At 34.0% G+C, this 12,950-nt stretch overlaps 1 protein-coding gene across 2 annotated transcripts in view; it reads right to left on the reverse strand.

Moving 5' to 3' along the window:
- The window catches only part of LOC150075774 (neurobeachin-like protein 1), a 693,585-nt gene that overhangs the window by 608,125 nt on the left and 72,510 nt on the right, over window positions 1-12,950 (reverse strand). For both annotated transcript variants that reach the window (XM_090387670.1, XM_090387669.1), the window contains exons 5-6: window positions 10,546-10,685; window positions 1,111-1,184 (exon numbers count right to left, since the gene is read on the reverse strand). In XM_090387670.1, the coding sequence (XP_090243796.1) occupies window positions 1,111-1,184; window positions 10,546-10,685 (214 nt within the window). The remainder of the gene's footprint in view (window positions 1-1,110; window positions 1,185-10,545; window positions 10,686-12,950) is intronic.

Below are 12,950 nucleotides of genomic sequence, written 5' to 3' on the forward strand. Positions count from 1 at the left end.
CCATGTTATGCTCATTTGCTGCAATTCTCTGTGTTAGAGCAAAACTGTGTTATATAAGTACTGTGTTGTGCGAGGATTTCTGAAATTTATCAATTGTGTTAGAGTGAAACTGTGTTGTAGAAGTATTGTGTTATATGGGGGGTTGCCTGTATTCACTTTTAGCTATGAATTCTAGACTTTTCAACCAATATTTATGAAATTTTTGGAATGTTATTATCCCTCAATATTCTAAAAATTACGGCACACTGAACAGGCCTCTCAAATGTACATGGCAGCAAATGTGTTAATTGCCATTTTTTATTGGAATTATATAAATTAGAAGATTCCTTAATTGCCATTTTTTATTTGCTCAACAAAAATGAAGAAGTTGAGATTTCCAATCTCTATATACCCTTATATCCTGAACTAGCTGTTTAGATCCTTTACTATGATGATTTTACCATTATATTTGCAAGATGAGACATGGTAGAGGAGAAAAATGTGTGGGATGCACATAAATTATCAGGTGATACAGAAGCTAGTGGTAGATATAAATTAGTCTACAATCAAGTCACAAAGGAGGTTAGAAAAGCTAACACAGGTTACAAGAAGTGTCTGGAAAAGAATACAAAGAATAGCAACAAAGACCTCTAAAAATTTATTAACAGTAGAAGAAAGAAAATAAATCACATTGGACCACTTGATGTCAATGGTTTAACTATTGATGACCCTGCTTGGATTGCTGACAAACTGAATAGGTACTTTGCATCTACATTCACATACGAGAAATTCTTTAGGGAAGGAGTAGTATGCTAGAAGTTTATCAAACTAACACAGAGCTAAACTATTTTTTGATATCTGAAGTGGAAGAGAAGTTATTGAAGCTAACCATAAAAAAGGCACCCGGAGTGGATGGAATCTAAAACAAATTTCATTACTCAACTTTCCAACTTAAAATTTGCCTATATAATATTCCAGTTAATATTGCTTCCTCACCCAACTGTGTAGTGTAGCTATTTGTATATTTTATTATATAATTTGAATATTAAATTATCGTATAAAGAAGCATTTAAATAAATTATCAACTGAGAACAAAATCTGTAATATAAACAACATGAATGTTATACGTACCATAAAAAAATGGAATAATTTCAACATGAAGAGGAACTGGTCCAAACTGAAAAGTTGATGAATCTATAGCTTTTCTGTTAACAAAAAAATAGTTTTTAAGAATAAATAAACATCAACACAACAATATTTGATTCTTCAGAATAACTTATTCCATAAATTAATTGTAACAAGGAAATCAAAACTTATGCACAATAACATAAAGTAATACAACAGATTAATGCTTCTCAATCGGTGTATCACAAAAAAGGTTATACAGAATAAACTGAAACCATTTGGGAAAATAATGCTTACATTGCTTTCCCAAATGGTTTCAGAATTGACCATGCAAATATCAAATATTGAGAAGTGCTGTTAAAAAAACTTTAAAAATCCAATAATTAATATTCCATATGTAAATAAAAATGTTTTTATGATGTTAATTTACTCCAAGCAAAAATACAACTATATATATATATATATATATATATATATATATATATATATATATATATACACACACACACACACACACACACACACACACAACTTGATGAGAATCAACCGAAAGAGCAAGCTGGCTTTAGGACAGGATTCTCAACTATGGATCACCTTCACGTAATATCACAGCTAATGGAGAAAGCAAATGAATATAAAACACCATTATGCCTGGCATTTGTAGATTATGAAAAGGCATTTGACTCCATACAGCATAAGGCAACGTTTCGGGCACTGGAAAGTGCAAGGCATAGATACCCCATACATTAGATTTTGAAGAAAATATGAAAATATTTTCTTCAAAATTCCTTTATTAGACCAGACAAAGACAGTAGCAAATTTAAAATCGAGAAAGGAGTTCGACAAGGAGATACAATATCTCCGAAGCTGTTTACTGCTGCCCTTGAAGAAGCTCTCAGAAAATTAGACTAGTCGCAGAAAGGAGTCAATGTGAATGGAGAGTACCTAAACCAGTTACAATTTGCAAATGACATTGTGGTCATAAGCCACGATCCTAAAGAATTAGAGGAAAATCTTAATCAGTTATGCACAGTTAGTAAGGATTTTGGACTAAAGATGAATATGGCTAAAACAAAAGTAATGATAAACAAGTATGCCACAGAAAGGGACATAATGATTGAAGGAGCAGTAATTGAAAAGGTGGAGTCATATACTTATCTGGGACAAGTCATTAGCTGTAATAATGCCTGGAAGTAAAGAGAAGAATAAATTTTGGATGGATAGCATTCAGGAAATATAGTCACATACTGAGCAGCAATATCCCCAATTTGTTTGAAACGTAAAATAATGAACCAATGTATACTCCTCACCATGACTTATGGAAGTGAAACTTGGGCACTCACCAAAAGAATGGAAGAGAAGCTGAGAACTACACAGCGAAGAATGGAATGAATTATATTGGGAATCAGACTGTTAGATAAGAAGAGAAACACATGGATTAGGCAGCAAACTCAAGTAAAGGACATTCTTATCAAAACTAAAGAACTAAAATGGTCTTGGGCAGGACACATAGTTCGATGACATGATGACAGATGGACTAAGAAAATAACAGAATGGTACCCAAGAGGAGCTAGAAAAAAACCTGGAAGACAACGGCAGAGATAGATAGATGAAATTCATGAGTTTGTGGGTAGTAAATGGATGGCCACTGCACAAAACAGAAGGAACTGGAAAGTTGCTGGAGAGGCCTTCATCCTGCAGTGGATTGAAAATGGCTGATGATGAAAAATACAACTTCATGCTGTTAGTCAGCAGTTGGTTGTTTTGGGCATGTCGTTAATTTGATCATTAGTTCATATGGTCTACATAATGTATTTCGTCTGTGTAAATTTTCATAGCTTATGGCATATGCAATCCTTCTAGATTAAGTAAACCAAAAAATAAAACAAAACAAAATAAATATTAAATATTACTAAAATTTTTAAATATTATTAAAAAAAAATATTATTGGAAATATTATATAAAAAAAGCAGTGGGAGGCAGTTATCATTCTAGAATGAGACTAGGTTGTTAGTGACTTGAATAAGTTAGGGATAAAACATGATATCATCTGAAGCTCTCTCGGAAGAGAAAAATTGACTTGACTTGGGTAAAATTAGATAACTTCTGCAGACTTCAAAGCAGTGATCCTCAAACCAAAATGTATCATAGATAGGTAGATTTTCTACATTTTCATATCACAGATCTAAAAATATAATTGTAAATAAATAAAAAAATTTTCATATACTTATTCAATGCTTTACTGAACAAAAAAAAATAATACTTTTAATGAAATAATTTTGTTCATATTTATTACTTCCTTTTATCGTCAAAATAACAAACATCAAAAACAGAGATAATACTGTTTTATATTAAATAATACAATAATAAAATAATTTGTAGAAACAAAATGTAATTGGTGTGGCTGTTGTTCCTTCTGATTTGATGTTCTTGGAATTTTTTCTTACAGAAGTGACTAATTACATCTTCTAAGATGGACTCGAAATTAGCCAATTACTGTTTTGGTTTTATTACTGTTATAGGTAAAAAAAAAAAATTTGTTTTGCACTTTATATATAGTTGAAAAAGACAAACAAATTATAGCATTCATTGAATTAAAAATTATCTTTTAACATGTTAATTGCCATAATGTTAAGAAAAAACAGATGCCCAGGTGCCTCCATTAATTTTTTTTTTTCAAAAATATAATCATATGATCAATATGCCATGACCTATCCCAAAAAAAAAAAAAAAAAAAAAAAAATCACACTTACATGAACAGTAAACTACAACAAACGTTGTCATGCAGCCTAATGCTTCAAAAAAAAAAAAAAAAAAAAAAAAAGATGTCAATACTGAGTTTTGTGACAATTAATGTGGTAATCATAAATTCTAAAAAATATATTTATGTCAGGGTGATCAAGTACTTTGGTGGGTTAGGGGATGATATGTTTCTTTTTTTTTTTTTTTTTTGATGAAACCCCAAACACTAGAGATATTATTAGGACATATAATACTTAGTACTGTGCATGGGTTAAAGGTTGAGAAGACAAAAGAAGATATTTGTTGACATTAGACTTGAACTTCTGTAGATTGTAATTTTCAGGACAAATGAAGGAAGGTCGTTCCAGAGAATGGAAGTTGAATGAATAAATGAGGAAGAAGAAGAAAAGTTGGTTCTGTAAATTTCATGTTGGACAGTAAAAGGATGTTGAACAGTTGTAGCATGTATTCGGACTGCTTTGGAAGAGAGTGGGAATTATAGAAGCCAATTCAGAAAAACAGTGACCATGGAAATATCGATGGAAAAGGCATGCAGCAGAAACAGAACATCTATGAGACAGAGTGGAGAGACTCTGTTAGAGATGAGTCATTAATTAACCTAACTGCCCTCTTTTGAATGGGACCTAGAATCCTGAGAGACATTTTGGAGGCACTGCCCCAGATGTGGGAACAAAATTCCATGGTAGGGTGGATTTGCTATTTGTACAGCGTGAACAACTGTTTGGAAGAAAAGTAACGCTGAGAGAGAGAAAGAGAAAAGTTTTTTAGATGCAGAGGAAGCAATATTTGTAATGTGCTTATGCCAAGAGAGATTAGAAGTCAGGGCAATCCCCAATAGAGATATATGATCTTGCCTTGAAATCAAAGTGTCATCAAAGATAAGCAAAGGAGAAGAAGAATCCTTTTTGTAAGATATAAGACACCACTGAGTTTGAAATCAACTAAGTTTTCTTTGCCCCACTGGAGAATTTACCTGCAGATCAATATTTAATGAATTGGCAGTGGATATTCAAGCTGTTCAAGATTTGTGCAGGGCAAAGTTTCTCAAACTGGAAGCTAGAATGCAATGTGCCATCATCAGCAGTACTATGGATAGGATTTCCAGTGAATGAAAGGTAATTAATATACAAGAAAAAAAGAGTGGGAGAAAGTACTGAATCTTGGGGAACACCAGCATTAGTGGATAAGTTAGAAGACAGACAACCATCTACCATAACCCACAGTGAGCAATCAGAGAGAAAACTGGATACCCAATTACAAAAAGCAGTTGGCACCCCCCAGGATGGAAGCTTATTTAGAAGAGCAACCGCTTGAGTTTTGCCAAACTTTTCCATTAAATTCATCCAGAGATGGGTAATATTAGCCAGAATATCATCAGTGGAACAACACCGATGAAATCCATACCGGCGATCCTTGATTAGATAGAAGTTTTCAAGATAGTTTAAGAGTTGACAGTTGATTTCTCCATTACTTTAGAAAGAATAGAAGTAATTGCAATGGGATGTTAATTGGATGGAAGGAATTTGTAATCCTTTTTAGGAATACGCTGGATATTAGCAAATTTCCAAGTAGAAGGAAAAACACTTTTGAAATAAGAAAGTGAAAAAAACAGCGTGGGTACTCTGTACACACGAAAGATGTTTTATTTTATGTGAAAACAACCTTGGCTTGGACGAGGTAAAAGGGAAATTCTAAGAGAAATAATGGATAACTTTCTGGAGTGTACAATTTTACATCATTTTCTTGAGTTTTGCCAAACAGCTCCAAGTGTATTTTTTTAGAAATTGTGGTTCAAATTCTTTGTTCAATGTTCTTGTAAATAATTGCATGCTTGACTACTGTTGAAACTTGTGAAGGGTCTATAACAGGCAGTTCAGCTGAATATGACTGTGTTTCTTTTTGGATGATGCAATCGAAGCTGGTTATTGCAGTAGTATACTCTGTCTAGCTGGTTCAGGTAATCCTCTCATGTAATTCATTTGAAATCAAATTTCTGGATTGAAATCTTCAGAAAGTACTTGAATGTAATTTCATTATATTGATGGTCCAGCTTCTTGATGAAAAGTCAATGTAGAAGGTTGATGTTCATCAAAATCTTGAGAAGCAGATTTTATTAAACAATGCAATTTTTTTCATCATTATCTTTTTGAACTCATTCTTTTGTTGACATGGGAGGCTTGTTCAGTAATTTTGAAGCTTTTATTCTTGCATAAAATTAATACCCGCTACTTACTCTACTGAATCAACGTTAGTGATTGAGTTAGCATAATTTAGGAAGTGACGTCACTTGTGAATCATCTGGAGTTGTGAACATTAAAATCATAAAGGAAGGTTACCTTACTGTTAGAAAAGTTGAACTGAAGAAAGTCAAGTTTCAAAGAGTTCCAAGTGATTAGTGGAGAGAGTTAAGAGAACAATATAGTTGGGAGTTGGGAGAACAACATAGGCAACAGAGATTTTAAACTAGAGAAGATTGATTGAAAAGAGGAGATTCCAAATTACTAAGTCTCTGACAGGGAATATCAGAGTGAACATATGCACAAGTACTACCTTTGAAGCGAAAGGAATCATACAGCGAATAATTGGGACAACTGAGAGATGAGCAGTGATTGAATCATCTGATAACAGGGATTCTGTCAGAAAAGGTACATGGGGTTTGGCAGACTAAGTGGAAATGAACACCAATGAGATTAGAACTGAGACCACATACATTTGTGAAATGAACGAGGAAGTGCTTGGGAGGTTTAGATCTTTTTGCAGATGACACAATGCTCCTTGCACAATGTGGCCTCAACAATGCACCAACACATATACACAACTCGGACTCCCTCCAGTCACTATCTGGCAGAGTAGAGGTAGCAAGATTATACATTAACTGAAGCCTCCTAGAGAGTTACAAATAGGTTCAGTCCAGTGGACTATCTAGTGGCAGGCCTGTGAACATCGATTTAGAGCTGTACCCTCAAAATGTAAGGAAGATTGGATCTTGCCACGATGTCAATCATAACCTGAAAAAGACATCAATCATACTGCATGATGGAAGAGATGGGAGAGGGTTTGCCTGAGATTTGCTCTGGAGACTAAACACAGGTACCACCAATTCGAGTCTCCAATAAACAAAGTGCTGGTATTGCACCGGTTGATAAGAGTTATCTACCACCTAGTATTGCCTGGTAACACACAGGGGCAGCATTCCTCTGTGTGGATTGCCACCCACACCTCAACCCCTGCTTACGCTCTGGTTCGCACCTGGGTGGCCACCTACAGTGTGCTAGGTGCCATATTTCAAGACTTGTACATGGGAGTCCCATCATCATGAAGGTGTAAACTGAGGATCTCGCTGTCACAGACCAACCAGACTTTGCCGAAATTCGGTCCACTTGACTTGAGTGTTATTCAAATATCAGTTCCTGCAGCATTTTACACTCCCAGGCAGCAAGCACACCTTGGCATATCTGAGAGAATGTCTGCAACAGACTCAACAAACAAAGTATGATAAATACGGTTTTAATTGTACTGTAAACATACATTTACATTGTACTGTAGAGTGAAGACACAAACAAACTTTGGAAAGTAGACCAAAAAAAGAAAACAAGTGTTTGGGTTGTTTTAAAAAAAAAAAAAAAAAAAGTCGACTGTTAAGTGCTTTTTTTTTTTTTCCAATGGGTCGATGCACTCAAATGCAGCCTTTTCCTCAGTCCTGATAGCTTTTCTGATATTCTCCAAGATTATATCACTTATTTGAAAGCAACTTGACTCACTGTCATTGTTCTCCCATGGTCTGAATGGTTTTTCAATTGAAAATATCACTACAAAGTGCCTATTCAACTCAGCACCACTTCTGCTGGCATTTCTATGATTATTCCACTTCAACGAAGTAAGTAACCTTTTTTTTTTTGTTATCAGTTTATTATATACATAAATCAGGAATTATTACTATTTGCATGGCAGAAATACTAAACATATGTTATATTTCAATTATTAAAATCCAGGAATAAATAAATAAACTGCATTAAAAAAAGCATTGACAGTATATTATTACTGTTTAATTTATTAAATTGTGGAGGCTGAAATAAATATTGCATTTCTTGTGCTGTTGCTTATAAATTTTACAAAATATGAAGTGAATTACATTGTGAAGTTATATACAGTGAAGTGAAAACCAATTGCTTTTATATATTTACTTAATCAATTACTAATTAAATGGTATAACAAGATAATTAGATATTACTTTTGACTGCTATTAATCACAAAAAAAGAAAAAATTAATTAATTTAAGAAACAATCTAATGTGCCTGAAATGTATGCATTGCATACATTAACTAACTTGCTTTTCTTTTATTACACTACACTACACTGCTTTCTTTAACTTTTCCACTGTATAACCCAAAATTAGTCCTTGAGGTTGGCACAGACATTCTCTCAGATAAGCCAAGCTATGCTTGCTAACTGGGAGTCTAAAACGCTGATGGAACTGATATTCGGGTGACACTCAAATCAAGTGGATCCAATTTTGGCAAAGCCCAAATCCTCTGCTTGCACCTTCACACAATGGTGGGACTGTTAGTAACCCTGGGTATAACCCCCATGTGCAAGACCTGAAATATGGCACCTAGCACACTGTAGGTGACCACCCAGTGCAAACCAATGTAAGTAGGAAGTAAGGTGTGGCACCCACCTCTCTTCCTGCTTACATTGGTTTACTTACTGCTTACACTCATTATAGAGAGGAATGCTACCTCTCTGTGTTACCAGGCAATACTAGGTAATAGATGACTCTCATCAACCAGTGCAATACCACCACTTTGCTTACTAGTGGCATGAAGTGGTGAAATCCATGTTTATTCTCTGGAGCAATGCTCCAGTAAATCCCCCCCCCAGTTCTTCCATCATACAGTATGATTGATGTCTTTTAAGGTTATGATGGATATCATGGCAAGATACTATCTTCCTTACATTTCGAGGATACAGCTCTAAAACGGTGTTCGCAGACCAGCTGCTATATAGTCCACTGGACTGAACCTATCAGTAATTCTCTATGAGGCTTCCAGATCACTTAGTGTATAATCTCAAAGCCTCTACTCTGCCAGATGGTGACTGGAGGAGGTCTGAGTGGTGTGTATGCAGGGTGGGTGGGATTGTTGAGGCCACATTATGTCAAGGAGTTGGGTATATTCTTGCCATGTGTAAGCCATATTCAAAACTTTCGTTACTTCATGCAGCATATCCCCCGCACCTTTTCTTACTACCGAATACACCATAAATTGCCAAACCAATAGAACAAACTTATCAGCATCTAAACCTCCCACACTTCCTCATTCATTTCACAAATATACATGGTCTCAGTTCTAATCTTAATGACGTTCATTTCCACTTACAGTCTGCCAAACCCCACGTACTTTTTCTGATAGAATCCCAGTTATCGGATGATTCAACCATTGCTCATCTCAGTTGTACAAATTATTTGCTGTACGATTCCTTTCACTTCAAAGGTGGTACTTGTGTATATATCTGTTCTGATATTCCCTGTAAGAGATAGTAATTTGGAATCTCCTCTTTTTGATCCTCTCTGGCTTAAAATCTCTCTGCCCCATTCTGTCAAATTCATCTGTTGCCTCTATTGTTCTCCCAACTCCACTAATCACTTGGAACTCTTTGACTACCTCTCTTTGAAACTTGACTTTTTTCAGTCCAACTTTCCTAACAGTGAGGTAGTTTTCCTTGATTATTATAATGTTCACAACTCCAGCTGGCTTCCATTTTCTAGTCACACAAACCAAGCTGGTTGACACACTGAGGCTTTTGCAATTACTAATGACCTCACACAGATTGTTCAATTACCTACCAGAATACCTGACAATCCTAACCACGCAGCCACTTGATCTTTTTCTCACAAACAATCCTTCTAAGTATACAGTATCAGACCTACCTCCCCGTGGTGGGGACGGTAACTCATGGAGGACATGTGTTGTTTCCTCCATGAGGCTAAATGGTCTAAACTAATAAGTTGATGTTATTTTACTAACATGTCAATGTTATTTGGTTGACCAGTTGGTCTTGTTTTGAAATAAATAATCTACTAACAAAGTAATTATTTTAAAAACAATAAGAACTGTGTCGCACATGGGAGAGATCCCAGGAGGCAACATAGGATAAGAGCTCTCCAAATGATCTACCAGAATACCTGACAATCCTAACCACACAGCCAACACACTTGATCTTTTTCCACAAACAACCCTTCTAAGTATACAGTCGAGGTAAGTGGTCCTCCAGGCACCTCAGATTACAACTTGGTGATGGTCTCTTTTTCAATGGAGCCTTTCTCTCTCTTGGTCATTCTCAACCTCATGTTGTTTGGCATTACAAGAATGCAAAATGGGATGATCAGCAAGATTTCTTTTCTTCTTTTCCTTGGTCGGATTACTGTTTCAAAACTTCTAATGTCAGCATTTGCACAGATTGTGTCAGTGAAATTAACGTTCTATTTCATGTTTTAGATATTTATGATTTTACACTGATAAAAATAGCTTTCACATTCAGATTAAAAGTAAGAATATTCTTTTCATATTTCTTTTTTTTTTTAATATTGCTTTCTGTTTAGTGTATTCAGTAACAGGAAGCAATAACATAATTCAGTATTACTTTTATATATCAAAATTAATATATTTCTGTACATACTTTACCCATCGAGTCCTCCAAATTAAATATGGATCATATAAACACTCCAAAAATTGAATGATATTTAAGAGAAGGAAAGGTGCTACATTTTCACTGTCTGATGACCCACCAAATGTCTCAATACATGTTCCTTGATTTAGCTGAAAAATTACCACATACAAGAATATAAACTTTCAACTATTTACCACCATACAGAATTTTTAGAAAAAAATGCAAGAAATAGTATAAATTGTGAACTTTATAATTTCTTTATAATTCTATTCTTTATTTTGACACTATATTGAATAATAAGAACAAAATAAGTCTTGTTATACAAAAATAAATATTTTTATCCAGAATCCTGGTTATGGATAAAGATATCATGTTTACCCTTAAGGTTTATGGCATAAATGCAAGAAGTCCCATCAACTAGTTCCTATGTAAATTTGGGTGAATCATATAAAAGATTCCAGATCAGACTGGAGGATCTCAGAAAAGGATAGAGAATGAAGAAGAATCGCTGAGTCTGACTTAGCTCTTCACACAATCAGATGTGACTCACCCAAGATTTTGAATCTGCTAATTCTATCTACTAGCATCTTCAAAAAATCATATTTCCTCAAGTACTTCCAAAACAGAACCATTAATAGGAAAGCAGGTTTAATAAAATTACTTCCACCTTTTTAAGAATAAGATTATTCCTCCCTCCCATAACACTGAATAACAAATTTTGGGTCATATCCTGTTATGGACATGAAAGTAAAGGCGGAAAAACACTATTATCACATCACGGGATTCTCGTCATGTCACTGTTTAGTGTAAATTGTGAAGTCGGTCATAGAAGAAGCATCACCGTAATGTAGGGTGACCAGATTAAAAATCTGACTTCAGGGTACTCATGCTTATGTTTGGAGTATTTGTTTTGGGGTACTCGCATTATATCTTTAAAAAAAAATGAACAATGTTTAATAACAAATATTTTATTTCTATATTTTGTTGATTTTTACAAGTTCGTGGAATGCAAAATTAGTCAAATTTTAATAAAATTAACCGAATTATAGCCTGTAATTTGTTTAATTCGGAAAATTTTATTGCAAGAATTATAAACACTAAAGGAAACATTTTATAAATATTAACATCAAATGTTTTACATAATTGTTTACAATACATATTCAATAAACCTGATTTATTTTATCAAAAAGAAAATATTTACCTAGCAATACTTTTCATTTGAGTGAATTTTCTTTATGACAGTTTATCATTTTTTAGTGCACATACATAAAATTCTTTGCATGACATATTGTGATTGGTTTTCGCCAACAGTTCTCTTTCAACATTCTTATTTCTATCCTTTTTCCATGCATTAAACATTAAGCTAAATACTTGCTCACTCATTGCATTTGAGTGGGGCAAAGCAAAAACAAAATTAATGATTTTTTCTGTATTACATACTTCGTATGCATTTAAAAATTTTATCCAAAAATCTGTGGTATTTTTGAGGTCTTCTGTCTCAATATTTTTATGGAATGGTTTCAACAGAACATATTCTTCATACAGCAAATTGATATTGATATTGGGTATTTAAATTAAAAAAAAAAAATTGTTGCCCGAGCCTTAAAACATTACAATGAAATAAAAAAGAAGCCAAGTAGAATGCAAAAGGTTACAAAGTAAGCATAATATAATTCTATAACCCTTTGTAAATAGGATAAAATGTTTTTTTGAGTCTTTAAGGGTGCATTTCAACAACATTATCATCAGTTAATACTTTCTTCCTAAATAATCATCTTAACAGGGTGTTTTATGATTTCTGTTTTTTTTTTCAAATACCCCATTTCAAATTTTAAAAAAGGCGTATCTTGGAAATTTATTATAATTCCAAAAAGGGGTACGGTCTGGCAACCCTACTGTAATGTTATATATGTGTTATTCTCTTGGAGGAATGCTGAAATGAAATGAATTGCCACAGTTCATTCTCTTCTTCAGATTTTGAAGAAGATTTAGAAAGATTTAAAAAATTAGTTGTATGTTTAAGGAAAATTGAAACACTGTAAGTTTAATTTTGAATAAGGATTTATTCTGTCAAAATACAAAACAAATATTTTTAATTAGACTTAATAACAACAAAAAACTGCTTCTCAACGCTAAAAATTGAAATTGTTAGGAGTTGTAGAAATAGAAGTGATTGACTTGTTCGTCCTCTAAATTTGTTAATAGTAATACTGCTGCTCTATTTTCCTCCTTTGGTCATTTTTGAGCATCCCTGTGGCTGGAAATTTGCGGTGAGCTTCCCAGGTAGCTGGTCAAAGTGTAGGGTGCCTAGTCAAAGTGAGGGTCACCTCGCAGGTGCCTAGTCTCCAGACACTGTAATTTGCAAAATTTAAGCTTTTCTAAGGGCAACCCTTTGTTCCATTCACTAATCTTTT

Source organism: Mastigoproctus giganteus, chromosome 13 (genome assembly GCF_048544385.1).
Source record: "Mastigoproctus giganteus isolate SK-2022 chromosome 13, ASM4854438v1, whole genome shotgun sequence".
NCBI classification, from domain to species: Eukaryota; Metazoa; Arthropoda; class Arachnida; order Uropygi; family Thelyphonidae; genus Mastigoproctus; species Mastigoproctus giganteus.